The sequence below is a fragment of the Myiozetetes cayanensis genome, unplaced genomic scaffold (assembly GCF_022539395.1).
Source record: "Myiozetetes cayanensis isolate MyiCay16 unplaced genomic scaffold, myiCay2020 scf5-8, whole genome shotgun sequence".
Lineage (NCBI taxonomy): Eukaryota > Metazoa > Chordata > Aves > Passeriformes > Tyrannidae > Myiozetetes > Myiozetetes cayanensis.
In genome coordinates, this window is record NW_026087742.1 from 5,599,594 (window position 1) to 5,619,655 (window position 20,062).

General features: G+C 38.0%; 1 protein-coding gene across 3 annotated transcripts in view; it reads right to left on the reverse strand.

Moving 5' to 3' along the window:
- The window catches only part of CADM2 (cell adhesion molecule 2), a 607,631-nt gene that overhangs the window by 78,671 nt on the left and 508,898 nt on the right, over positions 1-20,062 (reverse strand). For all 3 annotated transcript variants that reach the window (XM_050331258.1, XM_050331256.1, XM_050331257.1), the window contains one exon: positions 14,873-14,963. In XM_050331258.1, the coding sequence (XP_050187215.1) occupies positions 14,873-14,963 (91 nt within the window). The remainder of the gene's footprint in view (positions 1-14,872; positions 14,964-20,062) is intronic.

Sequence of the window (20,062 nt, forward strand, 5' to 3'; positions counted from 1 at the left end):
AGCATACTGCATCCCTAGCCAGAGGAGCAAGAAAATACTGATTTATCAGAAATAACAGAAAAAAAATTGCAGAAAGAGCTTCAGGACCACTTATTTTAAATGCTTTACATTTTCATATTACAGGATTAAGAAAGGTACATTTCCTTAAACTATTTTGTCTAATATAGGCTATGCTATATGCTAATATAGGCTATGCTTACACCACATTTTCAGTTCCTTTTCCTCTTTTTCCTTAATCAGTATTATGTCTGCTGGTCATATCCCCACTGCCAGTTGAGGCCTGAAGTTTATATCAAGGTATTAATGAGCAAATATTATTGGGAGGGCTTTTTTCCCCTTTGACAAGTCAGGATTTTAAACTGCTTAGATATTTCAGGCTGACAAACTGATGGATATTTACAAGCCCAACTTGCACTGTTTTCGCCAAGAGCCGTGTCCCAACATTCATAAGAAACTTTGTCTCTGTTATAATAAGCTGAGAAATCCCATCTAAGAAACACCAGCTGCATTTTTTGAGTTAAGGTCAAATGCTTGCTGGCACGAGAATCAAAGAGGAAAATGAAGAGTGGCTGATTCATTTCCACTTCTTCCAGTAAGTAAACAGTTGAAAATCTCATTCACAGTTACTTGCTTGTCCAAATACTACTTATTTGAAATCATTTGCTACTGATCTAAGGCACAGTCAAGGAGAAGCCTCATTAAACTAAAATTCCTTCCTGCACTTGAGGTGCAGTGACAACACACAGAGAGATGATAAAAGTACCAGTGCTGCAACTTGAATGACAAGCAAGGGCTGTACAAAGTCTTTAGTAGCAACCCTCATTAAGCAAGGTGTGCACTTCTTGACTTTCAATGCATGTAAGAACATCATGAAGTTTGGGAGACGTAGCAAAATATCCTCTTTTCACAAAAAAAGATACTATTAATAACTAGCAATGACAAAATTTCTAAGGTTTTCAGTTTAATAGTGGGCTCTTCTCAGCAAGTAACCAAGCGTTTGTTGCTATTTATAACAGCTTGTAGGAGCACCAAAGGAATGCAAATATACCATAAAACTTTTGTACCTCAGGTGTTTTTTTACACCAGTGTCAAAAAAAAGCTGATGTTGAAGCACACTGTATTAAACCGTAATGAATAATAAAATGCTTTATGCTTTCCAGATAATATAATGCTATTTTAATAACAATTCACTGGGAACTTACGATTATTTGTGTTTCAGAGCTAAGTCCTACACCATGGTTTGTGTCAATTTCTTTTGCATCTAAAAATAACTTATGAAACAGTAACACAATAAAGGGGAAAAGAGATAAACATTATTTACTTACAGGAGTTTGCTTTTCTTTTCCCAAATGTGTCATTATCTCCAGACAGAGGGGAGTGCTTTGGTTCGCACAAACTTCTCTCACACAGAAAATTATTCATTAGTACCTTCATGGTAATAATTTTAGCACTGTAAAGGAGGTATCCTCAAGCTCTCTATGGGACCCAGCTCCATCAGCATCCAGTCTAGCAAGCCACAACAGCCTATGTTCAAGGCTTAGCAGCACAGGAACAGCTGTACTGAATCAGACAAAAAGCTCAGCTACCCCAGTGCCTTATCTCCAACACCAGGGATAAGCAAATGTCTAGGGAAGAGTCCAAGCACAGATCTGAGGCACTTCTGATACCAAGCACGGTTTAGAAATAATTTTCTAAACCTTAAGGACTTGCCTCTTCATGAACTTACGCAGTTTTTCCTTGAATTATTGAGAATTTTTACCATCTGCCATAACCATTGACAACAAATTCCCAAAGTTTACCAGTCATTTTATGAAAAATTATGTCCTTACTTTGTAAATACCTGGTTCATACTAGTTTAACTTATCCTTAACGTTTCTATTTGAAGAGAGAATAAGCCAGCAATCCTTAACCATCTCTGTGCCATTTACAGTTTTGGAAACAACTTTAATGTTTCCCCTCTATACCAAATAAGCCATCACAAGGCATATTTTTTTGTGCCCTTCAAGGAACTCCAATGTTTATTAAATAGGCTTTTCCCTCTGCAAAAGGGATTTCTCCCCAAAACCTTTGGTTTTATTCAGATGTCCTTTTGAATATTTTTCAGTATTTGTGAAGTTCAGATGTCAGTTCTGCAGAAATGCCCACTCTGGGATCTCTCCTGAAGCCTTGTTGTCCCAAGCTAGCAAGGTGGTTGGCATTAAGTTTCCTGTCACTGTTTGTAATTCATCAACCTCAGCCTTGAATTCCCTTTGACTGCCTGGGTGAAACCTTTCGGTCCTGCTGATTTCTTACAGCTCCACAACCACCTCCACAGTCCATTTAAGTAAATTCTGATGGTGAGAACCTCAGAAAAAAGGGACTCGGTTGGTCATTTTCTCTACCACAGTAAATACAGATGTAGCAAATTCTTCTGGATTTCTCTTAGAACTTGATCTCTGGTTGACCTTAAAAATGTCTGACAAACTTCTCGATATATTTAATAAAAAATTAACTACTACTTTCGAGTTTCTTTCCCCCCCCCCTTGCTTTTTTGGTGATTTGGCTTACTGTTTTTTCATATTTAATCTGCCACAATCTAAGAATCTTCTCTTTCCTTTGGAAAAAAACTTCAGCTTTTCAAATTATAGATGAACCTTTTTTTTATTACTTTGATTTCTCTTCTGTTTAGCCTCACCAACTTCTCCTTCTCAAGTGTTTCTGCTTGGTGATATGTATTGACCCTGTGGTTCTAAGCTATTCTTTTTTTTTTAATTTTTCTAACACAATCCTCAGGCTGCCTGGAAAGATTTAATTCTCTTAGTTGCCCCTTATAGCTTATTTTTAACAAGATTCTTCGCCTTTATGTAGTTCCCTTTTTTGATGTTGATTACCATATAATTACCCAGACTTTGTTTTTTCCCTCTGGGTGCAAATGGTAAGTAAATACATTTTAAAGAATAAGCTGAGCAGAAATGGTGCTGAGAGGTCCCTCAGACTGTCACTCCCAGCAAACCAACTAACTCCCTTTGGGGCATTCTAGAAACCGTGTGTATGAGGTAAGAAGACAGGTTAGGGAGATTTGAGAGAAACAGAAAGTAAAAAAATCCCAAGCAAAAATCATAATTAAAAAGCAATAGTAAGTAGAAACACTGATGTGTTTCCCTCACACCATCCCCCACAGACATCCCCACACCCTGTCAGCTGGCACAGGTCTGTGCCCTGAGCAGCCACGGCTGGTTCTCCTGCTCCTACCACAGGGATACCACGGTCCACCCCAACAGGTCTTCTTAACCCTTGCTGAAATCGTTACAATTTCACTTTAAAAGTGACCAATCCTGTGTTTCTAAGCCAAAACGACGACAAAACACATATGTACAGACCATTCCCCATTCCCTGGAGTGGGGAGATAGAGGAACTGGGAATGGAGGAGGCAAGGTGAGCCTGGGAGAAAGGGATGGGGTGGTGGGGGAAGGTGTTTTCAGCTTTTGTTTCTTACCATCCAACTCCATTTTAAGTGGACATAAATTAAATTTTCCCCACACAGAGGCTGTTTTGCCTGTGACATCAGCTGGTAAGTGATCTCCTCATCTCATCCAGTTCCTGCTGATGGGGGTTGTGTGAGAGTGGTTGGGTGGACGTGGTCAACCCACTACCGATGGGCATGTGGCAACTCCCCTTAAGCATGGAAGGAGACGCACAGGAGAAAGATACAGGGTCCTGTACTAATTAATAGACAAGTTTTTTTTCCTGTTTTCCAGTGTATAAACACTAAACACTCCCATCTTTTCTTGTATTATTTTGATAACGAATGGCTTGTGCTGTTCTTCCCTTGTGTGAGACTGTTCCCTGAAACCTCTGCTGCATAATGCATAGAAACAGGTATGCATGCAGCTCAGCACTCACAGCTGTGATGAAATTCTCTATTCAGTGCCCCACTAGCCAAAAAACCCAGTAGATTCACCCCTGTCTCCCAGTTAATCATTCCCTGACTGGGTTATCCGTCATTCAGAGCCCTGACACGGCTCAGCCCCTCACCTGCTTATAGCAGATTCTTAAATGAGGGACACACCAGGCAATCAGCTACAGGAATTTCTTGGCTGCTCTCTGCTTCATGTGGTTCTGCATCCTGCCAGTCCACTGCTTTTGCTCTCCTGTGCAAGGCTACGAACCACAGACTCAAGTCTTTCCTCAGGTCTTAAATAAATAAATAAGGCTTGGAAACGGTTTACTGCGGTGCTTTAAATAGTAAGCCTTGAATCTGGAAATCTCATTTTAACTGGCCAAACTCAGGTCAGAGAAATCCCTGAGATCTTCCTTGCAACAGAAGGTCAGACCACCTAAACCAAACAATGAACAATTTGTAATTCACACTACTAATAAAGTGTGTTAATTTATTAGTATTCTTAACTGTTTCCTGCCATGCCTGTCAGAAGCTCAATCCCACTTATCTTGTCACCTCCCTTTGTTCTGAGGTTATGCTCACCAAAAAGCAGTGTTAAGCTCCTTTGATAAGGTTGGTGTTTTACCCTGCTAGCTTACAGCATGTACATGTTTTCAGGGTACTGTGTTGCTATAAATGTGGGGCAAAAATGCAGATATTTAATGAGTTGGTGCTCTCCATGACACTGGGTGTTCCAGATAACATCTGCTACACATATTTAGGAATTCTGAAGCAGAGTATGTGCCATGAACATGATTTGCACTGAAGGAGTAATACTTACGTGTCTTATGTCTGTGTTCTACTGCTAATGGTTGATTCAAGACCTCTGTAATTTTGTGTGTAAGTGTAGCTAGTCACTTGCCTACAGAGACTGAAATATCTAAAAGACTGGGTATCATGTCTTCTCCCAAAACTTTTTTTCTCATGTTTTAACTTCCTGTCTAGTGCTCAATTAGAATTACCTATGCTGTATTTCAATTTTATCTATTATTCTATTTCATGAGCCTTTTTATTTCAGAATGTGTTTCCACCTGAGAGCAAGGAAAAGAATTATTTCAAAAGGCATACACATGCAAAATGGATTTAACGAGCACTAAAAATGCTGCATGTAGTTGTTTTTCACACTGTACTTTCTGCACTTTTATGGGTAAACACTGCAGAAAAGGGACACTTAAAAAAGAGGAAAAGCAATTATTGAATTGAGCCTATTAGGCAATGTGATTATTTTACAGAACACTAAAGGGGAAGTTCTTAAGCACTCCAGGAGGCTTTATTGTAAAGTGTAATTTTCAGACAGGCACTAATGCTCCCACCTGTTTCTTTTTGTGTCACACTTTTTATAACACCAATTTCCCTACTCCTGGCAAAATTCTGGGAAAAAAACCCCAAAATTGTAGAAGGTCCCAGCCCTGAAAAGAAGATACAACCCCCCAGATAGACAGGATGTTTAATACAAACTGAAATTTAATCTATTAAATATACAAGCTGTATCTCAGCAAAAATGTTACCTGCTTCTTAATACATTATCTACCGCATCATGGCATAATTTTACAGTGGAGGCGTAATGTCAGTGAAGAATTGGTGTGGAAGGTTACAGGAATATTTACATTATCCTTTAAAATAATTGGCTTTTTCTTGCAAATACAAGCTATCTATCTGGACAGTTTCTCTAGGCAGATTTTTTTCTACAATTTGATACTCTTCAATAGATTTTAAAACGTTTTACTGAAAATGAGAACTCAGTAAACATAGCATATAACAGATGCATGCTAAATCAAGGCCCGAGATCTCATTAGCATGAATTCCTTCAAAATGAAAATAATTTAAAAACTGGTCAACTATCCAAAGAAAGTAATTGCAGCAACAATGGTGAGGTACTGGCAAATGTTGCCAAGTCTGACTTCAACAGAGATTGGGGCTGGCATCAGTGACTATTAGCTAGAGTTATTTTAAAACCAAGCTGGACATAGAATTTGGATGCTGAAAAGGTGCACTGTTGTTAAGAGTTATGTATATTCCAATCTACAAAATTCCTGTCACTTGCTATGTGATCAGTGTATGTTGCACACAACATATTTTTTATTTGCCTTCTGGACTGAAAGAGCTTGAAACGTAGTGTTTGATACCAATAAAGCTTTCTTTATAAAGCTGCCTACATGGGTGGAGAATGTAGGTCCTTAACCTACAGGTCTGACTGATGATAAGACACTTCTCTGTGATGGACAATAACCATGGGATACAGAGTCATTAATATCAGCCAATATGGAATATGTTTCATCAAAACAAATGAACAGTTGGTTAGTTTTGACTTAAAAATTACCCACTCAAATAGAATAAGTTCTTCTTGGAGAAGTGGAAGCTCACACTTCTCCAAACAGGAAAAAAGCATACAGAGAGCCTAAATAGGACAAAGATATCAAGATGGAAAGGCACTGTTTAAAAAAAAAAAAAAAAAAGAAAAGAAAAAAGACAGACAAAGAAGAAACATTTCAAGAAACTAGAACAAGGGTGAAAAGACAGACAGCACAGAGATACCTACTGCATTTGTAGGAGACAGGCTCTATCCAACTGCTGAACAAGACAAATTCAAAGCAAGACGACTCGGAATGGACAGAGAACAAGACAAAACACATAACAGAGGAGCCTGAGCTGTCCTGAGAGCTGTTCTCCAGTGATAAGGAACACAGGGCTGAGAACTGTAAGGAGGGTTCCTTACCTTTGTCCCAGTCTATACTCGCAAATACAATACTTATTCCTATATATGCAGGCATTTATTCAAATATGTATTTACAGAATCTTGCCCAAAGCTGTGTGTGACGTGTGCCCCTGGAAACTTAACTGTAAATTCAGTGTTTCAGAAAGCATAAAACAGATAAAGGAAGATATTTCAGTTAATGCTAGTTCTGGGATCAAGGCAAAGGACACAAGGGGGACCCCCAGTTTCTCAAATGCACAGCAGTTTTATTCAGGACTATCCACCTTTCTGCTAACACAAAGATTGTCTAGATCTAAATATAAAACAGTGGAACTGCAGTACCTAACTTCTCTTAATTCTTTTCCACCTGCTTGATTTCAGTTGTAGGCGGTCCTTTCCAGAGAAACCTGGAAAAAAGGCTCTTACAATTCAGGATTTCTATGAGCATCTGAAGCTTAGGAGAGAAATACTTTGATACAGCATTCATATTTTGCTAGAGTAGTATTTCATCCTGGATATGGGCAAATTCATCCAATTTTCCAAATCATTAATATTTATTGATACTGCCTGAGCATCCAGCTTGTGCTATGGATTCATTCTGCCCGGTGATTTATAAACACAGGAACATGCATGCTTTTCCAGATTCATTATGATAATTCACATAGGCGGAGTCGATACTAGCATTCCTTTCTAGGCTGCTAGGTGCTCACGGCACAATGCAGATAATACTCTGCAGAGAATTAAATTTATGTAGAAAATGAGACATTTTCCTACAGAACCTCCACCTCACCTGCCAGAGAAGCTGGGAAGTGTGTCGTGTCAAGGCAGGACAGAAAAAATTGTACACAGACAAAAATTGGCCATCAGACTAATGATACAAAATCTAAACCTGCCATTATGAGGCAGTTTCAAAGCAGTATTGGCAAACTACCTATACACCAAAATGTTAACAGCTGAATGTCAAGTGGGTTTTCACAATTTTCTCCCCCAGATTCTGATCTCAGTCTTGAGCACAGGTTTGTAGACACGCTAAGAAGTCACTGTCCTCATCAAACCAGTGATGAGCTATCTTCTGAGTGTGATGCTGTCTCACTCCAAATACTCTTGGGCAAATGGGAACTGTGCTCAATGTTAGATGTAAAATATATGTGATCTATTTGTCAGTTTTGAACTTGGGATTCTTTTTTGCTTCAGTTCCCAGCTGTAAATTTGAGGCAACCAAAGAACCTAATCATCCGCAGACATTACAAAAATAAACATTTAAGTATTTGCTAAGTTCTCAGATACTATGGACAAGAAATGTGAACAACTGTGAGGGAAGGACACTATTCAGAGGGACTTCCATAGACTGGAGGAACAGGCCAACAGTTCCTTCATGGGAGGCAGGGAAATTCAGCAAGGACAGATGCAAAATCCAACACCTAAGGTGAGAAGAACCTTGGAGTCCTGGCTGACAGCAGGCTGAACTAGAGGCAGTTTGAGTCCATACTCCACTGCTTTCAGGTGACTGAATACTAGTTAACTTCCCTAAGTTTTGTCTGGTTCACCTGGAGCCCTGACAGGTCTTTCTCAAATGAAACAGCCACTCTCTGGGTTCACTGACAGAACAGTGGTGAATAGTTCTCTGTTGTCATTAGCAGTTTTTTCCAGCAGCCTTTGCAAAATGTTTCTCTCACTCAAGGAGTCTTCTTTAAATAGAAACTAGAGAAGACAGAACATTCCGTGGAGATTCCATACACATAATTTACAAAACCTTTATAGCACAAGCTTGATTATTTGGTGCACCCTCATTATTAAAAGTGATCAATTTTTCTGATATTAAAATATTTACTTCTCTATATTTTATACTACTGAGTACATATAATACTAGTGTTTATTACTGGTTGTGCTTTTCTCTATAACTTCTTCATGACCTTATGAATCATGTTATTCTAATGAAGAATACCTATGTGAGTTTTCTGAAATAAAAAATCTTCCCTATTTATTTCAAACAAGGCCAAATATTCACTTTACATTAGTCAACCAACTGTACTATGATTCCCCTGAGCTGCATGGAATGGAAAGACATTTCTCTAAAGCACACAGGAGACAGCTTCCTCTCTGTTTCCTGTGCCCTAATTATTCCATTGTATTTTGACGTCCTTACTGCTGAAATGACACTGACTTAAAAAATTCACATATTTCATGCATGCTTTGATGAGAGTACTGACTAAGAATATAAAATCCTGAACCTTTCTTTCACTATGGGACAGTTTTGAGTATACTTCTGGGGCAGTTTTGGGTCAACTAGACTATAACAGTGTATAGAAGTTACAGCTTGCAGTAAGAAGACATTGGCTTTTAAAATATTTTGTAAGCACAGATGGCTGTAAATGATCATTTTGTTCTTTTTATTTTTTACAGCTATCTGATGTTTATTTTTGAATACTCAAAATATTGTCAGGTAATATAACTTCAGAAAAGTATTGGCATTGCATAAAAGGGATGCCTATGATTTCTGAGGTTTAATTACATTTCTTTGGAAAATAAACAAAGCCTAGGTAAATCTATATTATGCTAAAAAAAGAAAGAATTAAAAAGAGCCACTGACACCCTACGGACATATTAGCTAAGTTCATTTACTAAAATGCTACAGACTGACAACTGTCCAGGGATCCAGCCAAAAACACTGGAAAAGACAAAACAGCACTAAGGAGTGAAAAGGCAAGAGATGAGCTTCAATTTGGTTTGAAACTATACAATAGTACCTCCTAAAAAGGAATTATATTGAATAGTGATAACAATTACAGGGTGTCTTGACCTAAGTCATGCAGAAAAAAGGCTAAATATGTTTCTACCTACAATTTGAAAAAAAACCCAACAAACACACAAAACAAACAAAGAAGCAACAAAAACCAACAAACCTGGACATCAATATTATCAAAATTGTCAATAAGGTTGAGAAACCAGCAACTGAGTCTTGCAAAAGGAAAGATTAAGCTAACATAAATGTAACTATTAGAATTTTTCCAAAAGAAAACTCTTAAATTTGGTCTACAAACTGGACATAAACCAATTGGGCAACAATCCTCACAAATGCTATATCTCACGTTCTCTTAAAATATTACAGATAACAGGGTATGTTTCCATAGTGAGTTATGTTTATCTGTGCTAAACTGATGAATATATTTCCTTTGTTCCTTTGCACCAACAGAAAATTTTAATTGAAAATATCATATATCATATGATATCATATATATCATATATCATATATAATACTCCAAATACCAGCCTCCTATTGTTGCTCAGAACATCATCAAATCCAGAAGTCTATATCCATAAGTGTAACCATGTCTTTAGGGAATAGTCAGGCTTTGATGCTAGATCCTAGAGCCAATAATTAGCCAGAGCTGTATATGGAAGCAAGAGGCAGGTCTTTTGGAAGGCAATGGAAGAGGGAGTCTCCTCCCTCCCTGTCCTACCAGTACATTCTGACTCAACACTGTGGTCACTGTGCCGTCCCACCAGGTGGGATTGGTGACATGACACATGTCCCATTCAGAGGCCCAAGGGACAACCCCCAGCTCTTGCAGTGACCTCCTCAGCGGGTCTCAGGCAGCCCATCTCTGCTTGAGGCTGCATCAGCTACAACACACACTCCAAAGGGAGCTGTGGCAGAGTCTGTGAGGATCTGCTACACTTTATTAATCGCCCACATGGCCCGCCCCTGCAAACCCATCACAGAACATGCAGGAAAACCTGGCCTGCTCTTTTTATCGGTATCATCACACTTCTACAGCAGCAATACAGTGCTTACCCAAAAGAAGACAATTTTCAGCTCCTGCATTGAAGTAACTCCCCTAACAGAAATAAGCAAGGGACGATGACAGGAGTCAGAGCTATTCTCACCCTCACAGTGCTGAGCAGAGAGATAAAACAGCACAGTTACAGAATTTGTGCATCCTGTCTTACACCCTCTCATGTTGCCTCAATGAATCACTCCGAATGGTCCAATCACATTTCCATCTTTCCACCCCTCACCCATCCCCCCAACTTCTCCCCCTTTGCCCACTCTCAGATTCCCTGTTCCAACATTGGTATCTGCACCAAGACCACAAATGTGAGGTGACACAAACCCATTCATAGCAACCAGGAACCTCAGAGTCTGGGATAATTCCAGCTCATCTCACACATTGTGACAATCTATACCACCCAAGTGGCTGGGGACATTTTTTTCTCTTGCCTGAAGTCATGGCCATTGACTGGTCAAGTGAAATCTTACACCCTAACTCATGAAACCTCAGCAGGGCCCTAGTTCTCCAGTTCTAACACACAGTAAACAGTTGCCCTTTGGCTTTCTGCTCTATCTCTGGAGGATGCTGTTTCAGCTGGAGGTGCAGTGTGCACTTGATTACCCTGAACAAATCTTCCTTCCCATTTCCTGCTACAGGACAGTAAATTGGGCAGTGCTTTTCCTCAGGTCTGTGTTGTAGATTGGGAAAACACAGTATTGGTGTAACTGTGATATACATGGTTTGAGGGACAGAATCCCTGCAAGGAGGGGCTTGGTGCTGAGCTGTAAGATGGGGTGTGTATGTTCTAGTTTAAGCCTCATTCGGCTGTTCCCTTTTGGGAAAGAATTACTCTGCAGCAGCTATCAGTATCATCAATGTCACCATAGCCACTGCCTGGCTTCATTCTTTATCTGTTTTCATCTCAAATGTCATTTTGAAGCTTGGGAAAATTGCTCTGGGATACAAGAGAAATGCACCTATAAGTAAGTGTTCATTTACTGGTATGATTCACTGCTGCCTACAGGAAACCAGAGGGGCTGTTGTAACTGTGACAAAGTTGACACTCTACAGAAATTAACCCATGGTGGGCAAATGGCTGTGAAGGACCAAGGCTGGCTCTGAGCTCTTCGTGAAGCCCAGAGCTCATCACTTACCTCGTGACACTGACATTTGTGGGCTCTGTGGACCTCTCCAATTTCTCTCTCTCTGCCAGCCACAAGGTAATCATAATGCAGGTTGGGAGCATGACATTACTGTTTCTCATGCTAAGTAACTGCTAACTGCTCCCAGGAGGATGCCTATTTATTACTGGCTCTGCTCTGTGAAAGAATGACCTGATGAAGCAATACAGAGCAGCTGATGTTGGCAGTTCCTGTGGCAGGGACAATTAGAGGTGCATTTATTGGCAAAATATTTGTGCCCCAAAGGCTACCACACACAGGTGCCCTGCCTTGATAATTCTCTGATGTGAAGTTTTTATTTGGCTGCCCTTTCAAAACCACATGTGAGGTTTGCATTTGAATCCATTAAGGATACAAAAGAGTTTTATTTTTTAAAAAAATTAATAGATCAGTAAACACCTCAGTTTTAGCTCCATCTTAATTACTATGTTTTAACAAGAGCCTCCCAGTGGTATAAAGCATACCTATAATATTATGTGTGCTGAATAGAAATTATTGTGCACCTCAAGGTAAAATATAACACTTCTACAGTTTTTTTACTGCTTTCAGAAATAACTAACAAATAGAGGGGTCTGGAAGAGAATCTACTACCTGAGAATATTAATTGTCTCTTTCATTACCAGAGCATGCAGGGTTTGGCTGGGATAGATTTAGTTTTCTTCTTACTACCTAGTATGGGGCTGTGTTTTACATTTGTGCTGAAAACAGTGCTGATAATGCAGGGATGTTTTCCTTACTGCTGGGCAGAGCTTGCACAGAGCCAAGGCCTGTTCTGCCTCTCACCCCACCCTAACAGTGAGTGGGCTGGGGGAGCACAAAGAGCTGACCCCAACTGACCAGAGGGATATCCCAGACCATGTGACACAGAGCTCAGTATATAAAGCTGGGGAAGGAGGAGAAAGTGGGGAGGTTTTGGTATGATGATGTTTTGTCTGCCCAAGTCACCATTACATGTGACAGAGCCCTGCTTTCCTGGAGGTGGCTGAACACCTGGCTGCCCATGAGAAGTAGTGAATGAATTACGAAAGTGTGGTTATAACCTGTAGACAAAAGGCAGGATGCGTCTTACCAAAATTAAATACAGATATAAAAATTAGATAAATCCACATTTAGACATCTACATTTGCTATCCCACCATACAGAGGTAGATATCTGACTGAATTAACTGTCTAAACTCCATGTAATTACTGGAAAGGAAGTAGCAGAGGTCTGGCTTGGTCTGGCTCTTCTGTAATTGTCTAATGCACAGCAGAACAGCCATGTCATACTAGTGCCTAAATCTCTCCACTGAATGCAAAGGGAAGCCCAAAAAGAGCTGCTCAGATGTAAATTTCTACTATGCAGCTGTTTGAAGACAGTTGAAATGACTCCTTACACTCTGAGACTGAAAAGCACCATGCCTACTTGCTGTAATACTCAGATGAAATCCTTGGAGGACTAGAACCCCCAGTTGCTATTATACATCCATTGCTCCTTGCTCCCAATGTACTGATTACATACAGCTCGAATTTATCTGTCTGTCTCACAGAACTAAAAAGGAACAGAAAGAAGAAATGAACCCACAGCCTTCAAACTTCATTATATAAACAGACTCCAAATTTCAAGGCCCGAACTGCCCCTCCCAACAACAAACAGCAGGTAATTAAAAATATAAAAATACATAATGACTGCCTTACTTCTAATCTTTTTCCCTACAGGGAATGCTAGATGAATAGTGAAAATCAAGCACCTGGGGCTAGAATGCCTGAGGTCTGTAAGCCAAAGAGAGGACTTCCATGTAGTTGTCACTGGTTAAGTCATGAGGAAAACACTGAGGTAGGAAAAATCCTGAATATCACCTAGACAACAGTGCCCTCAGGACAATCAGAGCTGACCTCTTTCCTAAAATTAAGCACTTGCACATCTTCTGCTGAATCTGAAAATACTGGGGAAGCAGACTCTGTACCTTGTGTTACCTAGGGGAATGCTCAAAGCATATTAGGTAAATGGATAATTCCTTCTCCTTTAATCTTCTTATAAAAGCAACAGACGTCTCACAACTGATTTTAGTGTTACCTACAGAGGTGTGTATCTCAGAAGCACACACTCCATCACAACTACATAGGTATGCAGAAGACCAATTACACCAAGCATCATTTAAGACTCATTGGACTAATCATGTAAGACTAAACCAGTGTTTTGGTCTCAAGCAGGGTAGAAGCCTGAACTAGATGCTGAGTTGCTCAGCCCAGTCAAGATCTAGATGGAGGAGTTGCTTTAAAATGATATAGGCATATAATATAAAAAAAAAAGTACCTATGGAGTTTATGTGATGCCAGACACAACTCAGAAGAGTTTTTCAAAGTAAAAATTTTGAACTTAAATGCCTGATTTGACCTAAATCTGACTTCAAGCTCCTACGTAAAGCAATTCCATAAAGTCACTAAATTTACACCAGGGAGAAATTCAGCCATAAGTGACATGACTTTTGTCATGCAATTTGCATCTTTTCCAGACCCAAATGCATTACCATTTTCAAGACCATTCTAAAGCTGTGTATCATCTCTCCACTATATATTGATCTTTTGAGCAGAAGGTCAATACTTAAGAAACTTGATTCATATTAACTTAATACTAAGCAATTGAATTACTTATGTATCTTTATGAGTAAGTATATCACAGCTCTTCTGAGAAGATACTGTTTCCAAAAGTGAGGTCTCTTAAAATAGCACATTCTGTACAAGGGCTAGTCTTTGAAGATCTGTCTTTGAAGATATTTATGGCAGAGATGTTAATTTTCGAGTCAAACAATTTATATTCTTAAAGCAGGCTACATCTTTCCAAATTCTGGTGGAAACAGGCGGCCAACTTGCACATATCATTAAACTTCAAATTCCCCTGTAAACGACAGCCAAAGCATCCAGCAAGTTTGATATTTTTTCTGAGGCTAGCTGATAGCTGATGTAGGAAGAATTTCATGAGACATTTTCTCTTCTGTCATCAGTTCAATGATGTAAACAGTGACTGATTAAGCCTGCACTCCTTTCAGGTTGATATACCTGACCACAAAAAAAAAAAAAAAAAAAAAAAAAAAAAAAAAAAAAAGTATCTCACAGCTGGAATTCTTCCTAAAAACTAAAATAGATGACAAAAGACCGATCTTCTATACATACTTAATGAAGAGAGGCTTCAAGGGGTTTTCCATATCACAGATTACTTTACACCCCAGGATGAGACAAAACCAGCAGATTTCTGCAGCTGAGGATTGCAGTCACAGCAGAATAAGTAAAATAACAAAAAACATATTACTTGTTAAATCACTTACACTGGTTTTCCTTTGGATTCACAAGTCAAAATTATAGTTTGTCCTTCTTCAGGCCATGAATTGGAAGAAATGATTTTAACTAAAGGTGTATCTAGGAAGAAAAAAATAGACAACTTGTTGATATACACAAAAAAGATTTATTATCTAAGAGTACATTCTTCTCTATTTACAACAGACTAAAGCATAGATTTAATTTACACTTCGAGACAGTTTCATATGGAGCCTTGTGCAATTTCCATTGTCTTCAGGAAGGTAATAAAAATGACCAGTGTAACTAAACCAGTAACTTTTTATATCCCTAGGAAATACAGATAGAAAGCATATGTATACTCAGAGGAAATATCTTTTTTTATTTCTGTGTTTAATGCAAATACTCCATACGACTATTCCAAAGTCTGATATCTAACAACAAAATAAAAAATATTGACAATGAATAACAAGCACTCTATGCAATTGTTTGTCTATTTTCAGGTTGATATGATGGAATGCTGCTATTAGAGGAATGAATGCAACAGTAGACATTTGAATAAGAACACTCTTATTGTTGCAGAAGCTTGAAACTCATAATAAGAAAGCTACAATGGGCTTTCAGATAAAATACCTTGTTACAGACATTTTACAGGATATTATTTCTGAAATGCAATAATGCTACCACTAAACCAGAACGTTTTTTAAACAGAATTTGCAAGGAGAATGTTTTAAAAATCTGCATAAAGCACTACAGAAAAGTCTGCAATCTGTTCTATGTGATGGGATTGGTTTTATAGTTTTAATTGCAAAAAGATATACAAAATTGCTACTGTGAATTCACGTAGAATAAAGCCATTGAGGTAGATACTTAACTTTTAAAAATTTTGCCAGCTGGCTTGAAAGGATATACTCTCATAGTCAACATAGGGCTTTAAGGGACACCTATCATAAGGAACAAAAAAGTACAAAAAGAAAGGACCATCTCTATACAGCACAGTTTTTTCCTTAGGAAGAAATAAAAAAAAGTTCTTTGTCATAGTGAGAAAAGTTCCCACAGTTTCCTAATTCCTAATTTCCACAAGTTTGTTTTTTTTTTATCCATAGTTTCTAAATGCAAAACACTTTGACCTGCAAATCTAGGGCGTCTAAGTTTTGTCTCATCCAATTTGCAATTCTTGTTTTCATTAGCAGTGACACCACAGATGTCCTGCTTATATTAAGCAAATGTGAAAGAGCACGAAAAAACGACCCCACAAAATCCAATGGCAAAAAAAGATATGCTGTAACAATACAGTTCTTTACTGAGATGCCAATAGTCCTGTTGAACACTAAGTGGCATATGAACAATGAATTAAAACAATGAAAAAAAATTCCCAACTTTTGATTTTTATTTCTTGGCACGTATCAGCATGGCCTAGGACAAGAAAAGGGAAAGGCTTAGTGTAGGCTCGTTATAATTCCCCTGAAAGTGTTGTCAGCATCATTTAGCTTTCCAGTACAGCTGCACCAACCTTACACCAGTAGCAAAATCTGTGCCCCAAGTTCATCTTTTTAAGGACCCTGCAAGTTGTTATGCAGGTGACTAATCCTTTGGAGGTCATGCTGGCATTTGCTTCATTTTTAGCACATGCTTAAGGCACTGACCTCAAGTGCCTTAATAAATCAGGGCATCAAGTACTTCTGTGATTTCAGTGGTGCTGTTGAAGATGAATAAATTACTCTCTTGACTATACATTGAACCAGAGGAGCAAATTAGTGTCAGCTAGGAATACATGAAGAATTTAACTGAGGGAGGGAGACAACTAATGCAATGAGATCAAAAGGTTTCCAGAGAAATATGAAAAAAAGCTAAACTTTGATGGAAATAATCATGACAGCAACAGGTGAAGAAAGAAATTAAAGACTTATCTAGCTACAATTATTGCCTTAAATATTTAAGAAATTATCATCATTTTATGCAATACTGTAAATGACCCACCTAAAAAAGAAGAGGGGACTTCAGACAATTAAGCTTTCATTTGCATGGACCAGTGCAGTGCTATTTCCCCCAACTTGAAGTTCCCATTTCTACTTTAATAGGACAGACAGCTCTGTGTTCTCCTTGCACTTCTAAAAACAATTTACTAACAGAGAGTAAGAAAGGTCTTATATTTATGTTTCACTCTCTAATGAACAACGAAGTAGTGTAGGAATATATATTCCCTAGGGGTTTTCCTTACTAATTGACTTTTAAACAGTAACTACTTGTTTCTCTAAAACAGGAAACACAGGGTTTAATTCAATACACAGTTTTCAGGAAAGCTAACAATTGACAACTTTTGCATTTTATTAATGCCTTTTTTTTTTTTTTTTCAGAAACTAGATATCCCATTTTGAGTGCTTTATTCTCAATGTTACTGGTTCCATTTTATTTTCATGCCACGCTTGATTTCTCTCCAGAATTAAAGTACATGCTTAAAAGGGGAAAACTTTTAATATAAACTTGTCCTCTACTTTCATATTCACATAAATATTTTAAATGAGAAAAAATCTTTAGGATAATTAAATCAAAACTAACTTAAATATGCTATTTTAACAAAGATGATGAACCCATGCTGACTGGTATTTTTCCAGAACACAGAAAATACTACCTCCTGCTATGACTGTTCATTTTAGTAGAATTTGATAAGTATAAATGTACTCTATCAATACTGCCAGCTTTAACCTGTCACACTTACAAGTATTAATCATAACAACTGGAGCATCATCAGATCTCCAGCAAACACCAACACTAGAAAACAGTCTAAAGAAAGAAAATCAAGAACTGTAATAAAGTAAGAGGTTGATTTATTTTCAGTTTTCTCACCTAATTATAAGTATCAGTTTCTCAGCTAATTATAAGTAATGTAGGTGTGTTCAAAAAATCTCTACTTTTACAACCAAAACAAACAAAAGGAATAGAGTCAAGGGTTATAGTGGGCCAGATCTCTTACTTCTCTTCCTCTGTAGTTAGTAAAAGTATACCAATTTACATTAGTTAAACTTACCCAAATTTTAATAATTTGCATCTTATTTGAGGATTTGGCCAAGTAATTTCATGGTGATAAAATATTGTAGATCAGTATTCAAAGCAGAATTCTTATGAACAAGGGACTGGAGACCACAGTTTCTTTACAATACCTACAAATATGTCCTTATCCTGAGTTCTAAGGGCATTATGGAGGAGATAAATATTCCAAAAAGAATAAGCTCTGGAAAAATCCAGTTCTATAAAAAAACCCTACAGTTCTATAAAAAAAACCTACAGTAGTCTATGAGTGTAACTAACATAACAAGCCTTCACAGTAAATCCCATTGTTTTCAACACACAGGGACTATTTTATTTACATTTGTCTCCAACAGAGAGAGCTGTTTGGCCCTCCAGTCTTTAGCTTGAGTAATGAGGTACTTATGAGCTGCAATTGATTTTCAATCCAAATGGAGACTCAAACATGTCTTTACACACATAAAAAGACATCTCCTACCTTCTATGTGCACAGAATCTGCCTTTTTTTTTTCTGGGAATGCCAGTTTATGAGTTGCTACAGATAAGAACTATGGCACGGAGCTGGGGGCGTTAAACATCCTTTTGTGACTCAGCAGACCAAAGGCAAAAGTTCCACTGAGTGACCTTACTTCATCCATCTTTCTAGGATTTTGGGTACATCTATTGCACAAGAGCAGGGAGACCATTTCAAAACCTTGGGAAGATTTATCTATTTTTGATCAGGCTATATCATCTTCAGCAACACGCAAAATCGGTAAATGCGTGTGGAAAATTGATGCCGGTTTACACTGATAATGAACGTTATCTGATACACGAGGAACTTAAACACTTTAACACATGATTTGTGTTGTACTTTTAGCAATAAGTAATGGCAATGTTCACACCTTGTGGAACTGCTTTACTGATTAACTTAATCTCTTTGAAGTTATTTCAAAATAGAGGTGGTTCTTATCAGTCACCAGACCTTTGCTGTTAATCAGATCTTCAACGCTTAAAGGTTTATGTCTTTGTTTTCAAAATGGACTTGCTGTTTTTACTTTGCTTGAAGTAAAAAAAAAAAAAAAATTTCAGCATGTATTTATATTATTTTATCACCAAGCCTTTTTAAGGTTATATTAAATGTCTTCATATACATTTCTTCACATAAATTTCCTCATATAAAGTAATCAAATGAAAGTTGCTGGAATATTCCCACATGATAAGTTATGTTATACTATATGTGTAAACCCCTGACAACCACAGGGTAAAAAAGGAAAACTGAATTCTTAAAATAAACAAATTTGCTTCAGATCCTACAATAGGTCACTAACAGAACCAGAAAATGAATCTCTGCTAGTTTCTTCTTAGTGCCAAGGTAGTAAAGAAGTAATTTGGTTTATTTTTCTTATTTATCTTTAGAAGTCCTTGGTCCTGCCAGTCCTCAGCATGCTGGATTATCAGAGCTTCTGTGGTAATCCACCTTTTCGTGGAACTGGCTGAGTAATGAAATCAAAGTATAACCCTCATGCACCCCAGGACATTAATCAGCAAAAGGTGTGTGGGAATAACCAGTACGTAGAAGAAAAAACATTTTATGAGACAAAGGGCCGACATTATGATGATGTCATGACAGCATCATGCTTTTTTAAATCAAATAATCCTTCCCTAATGTGGTTGTCTTCAGTTAATGTAATTACAATCCCAGAAACATAAAATAAGACCACCCCTTTTCCTGGGCAGATGGTAGGGTGGGTGGAGTACATACATTTCAGTGAGACTTTTAAGAAATGACTATTGGAAATAGTAGACTGTTTAGGAGAAGAAATACTGGTGATCTCACAGTCATTATAATTCAAAGAGCGCTGGAAATGCACCCATCCAAAGATACATGATTCAGTCTTTTCTCCAGATAACTTTGAGCTGTATATTTGTTTAGCTGTAATATAAATTACTTGCCACTCGACTTCTCTGCCCATTTTGTTAAAGGGTAAATATGTTGCTCAGATCTTAGCTTTCACTGGCTAAGGAGGATTAACAGAAGTCTTAGAGGTTCTCCTCTGCAGAAACTTCCAAAGGAGTATTGTATCAGATGTAGGGATCCGAGTCAGGGCTCCTAATTTTCAAGTTTTCTGCTGAATTACAGATCTTTTTGAAGAGATAAATGCAATAACTTACTATGAAATTTAAACTCAGCCCCCCAAATATCTTCCAGTGTG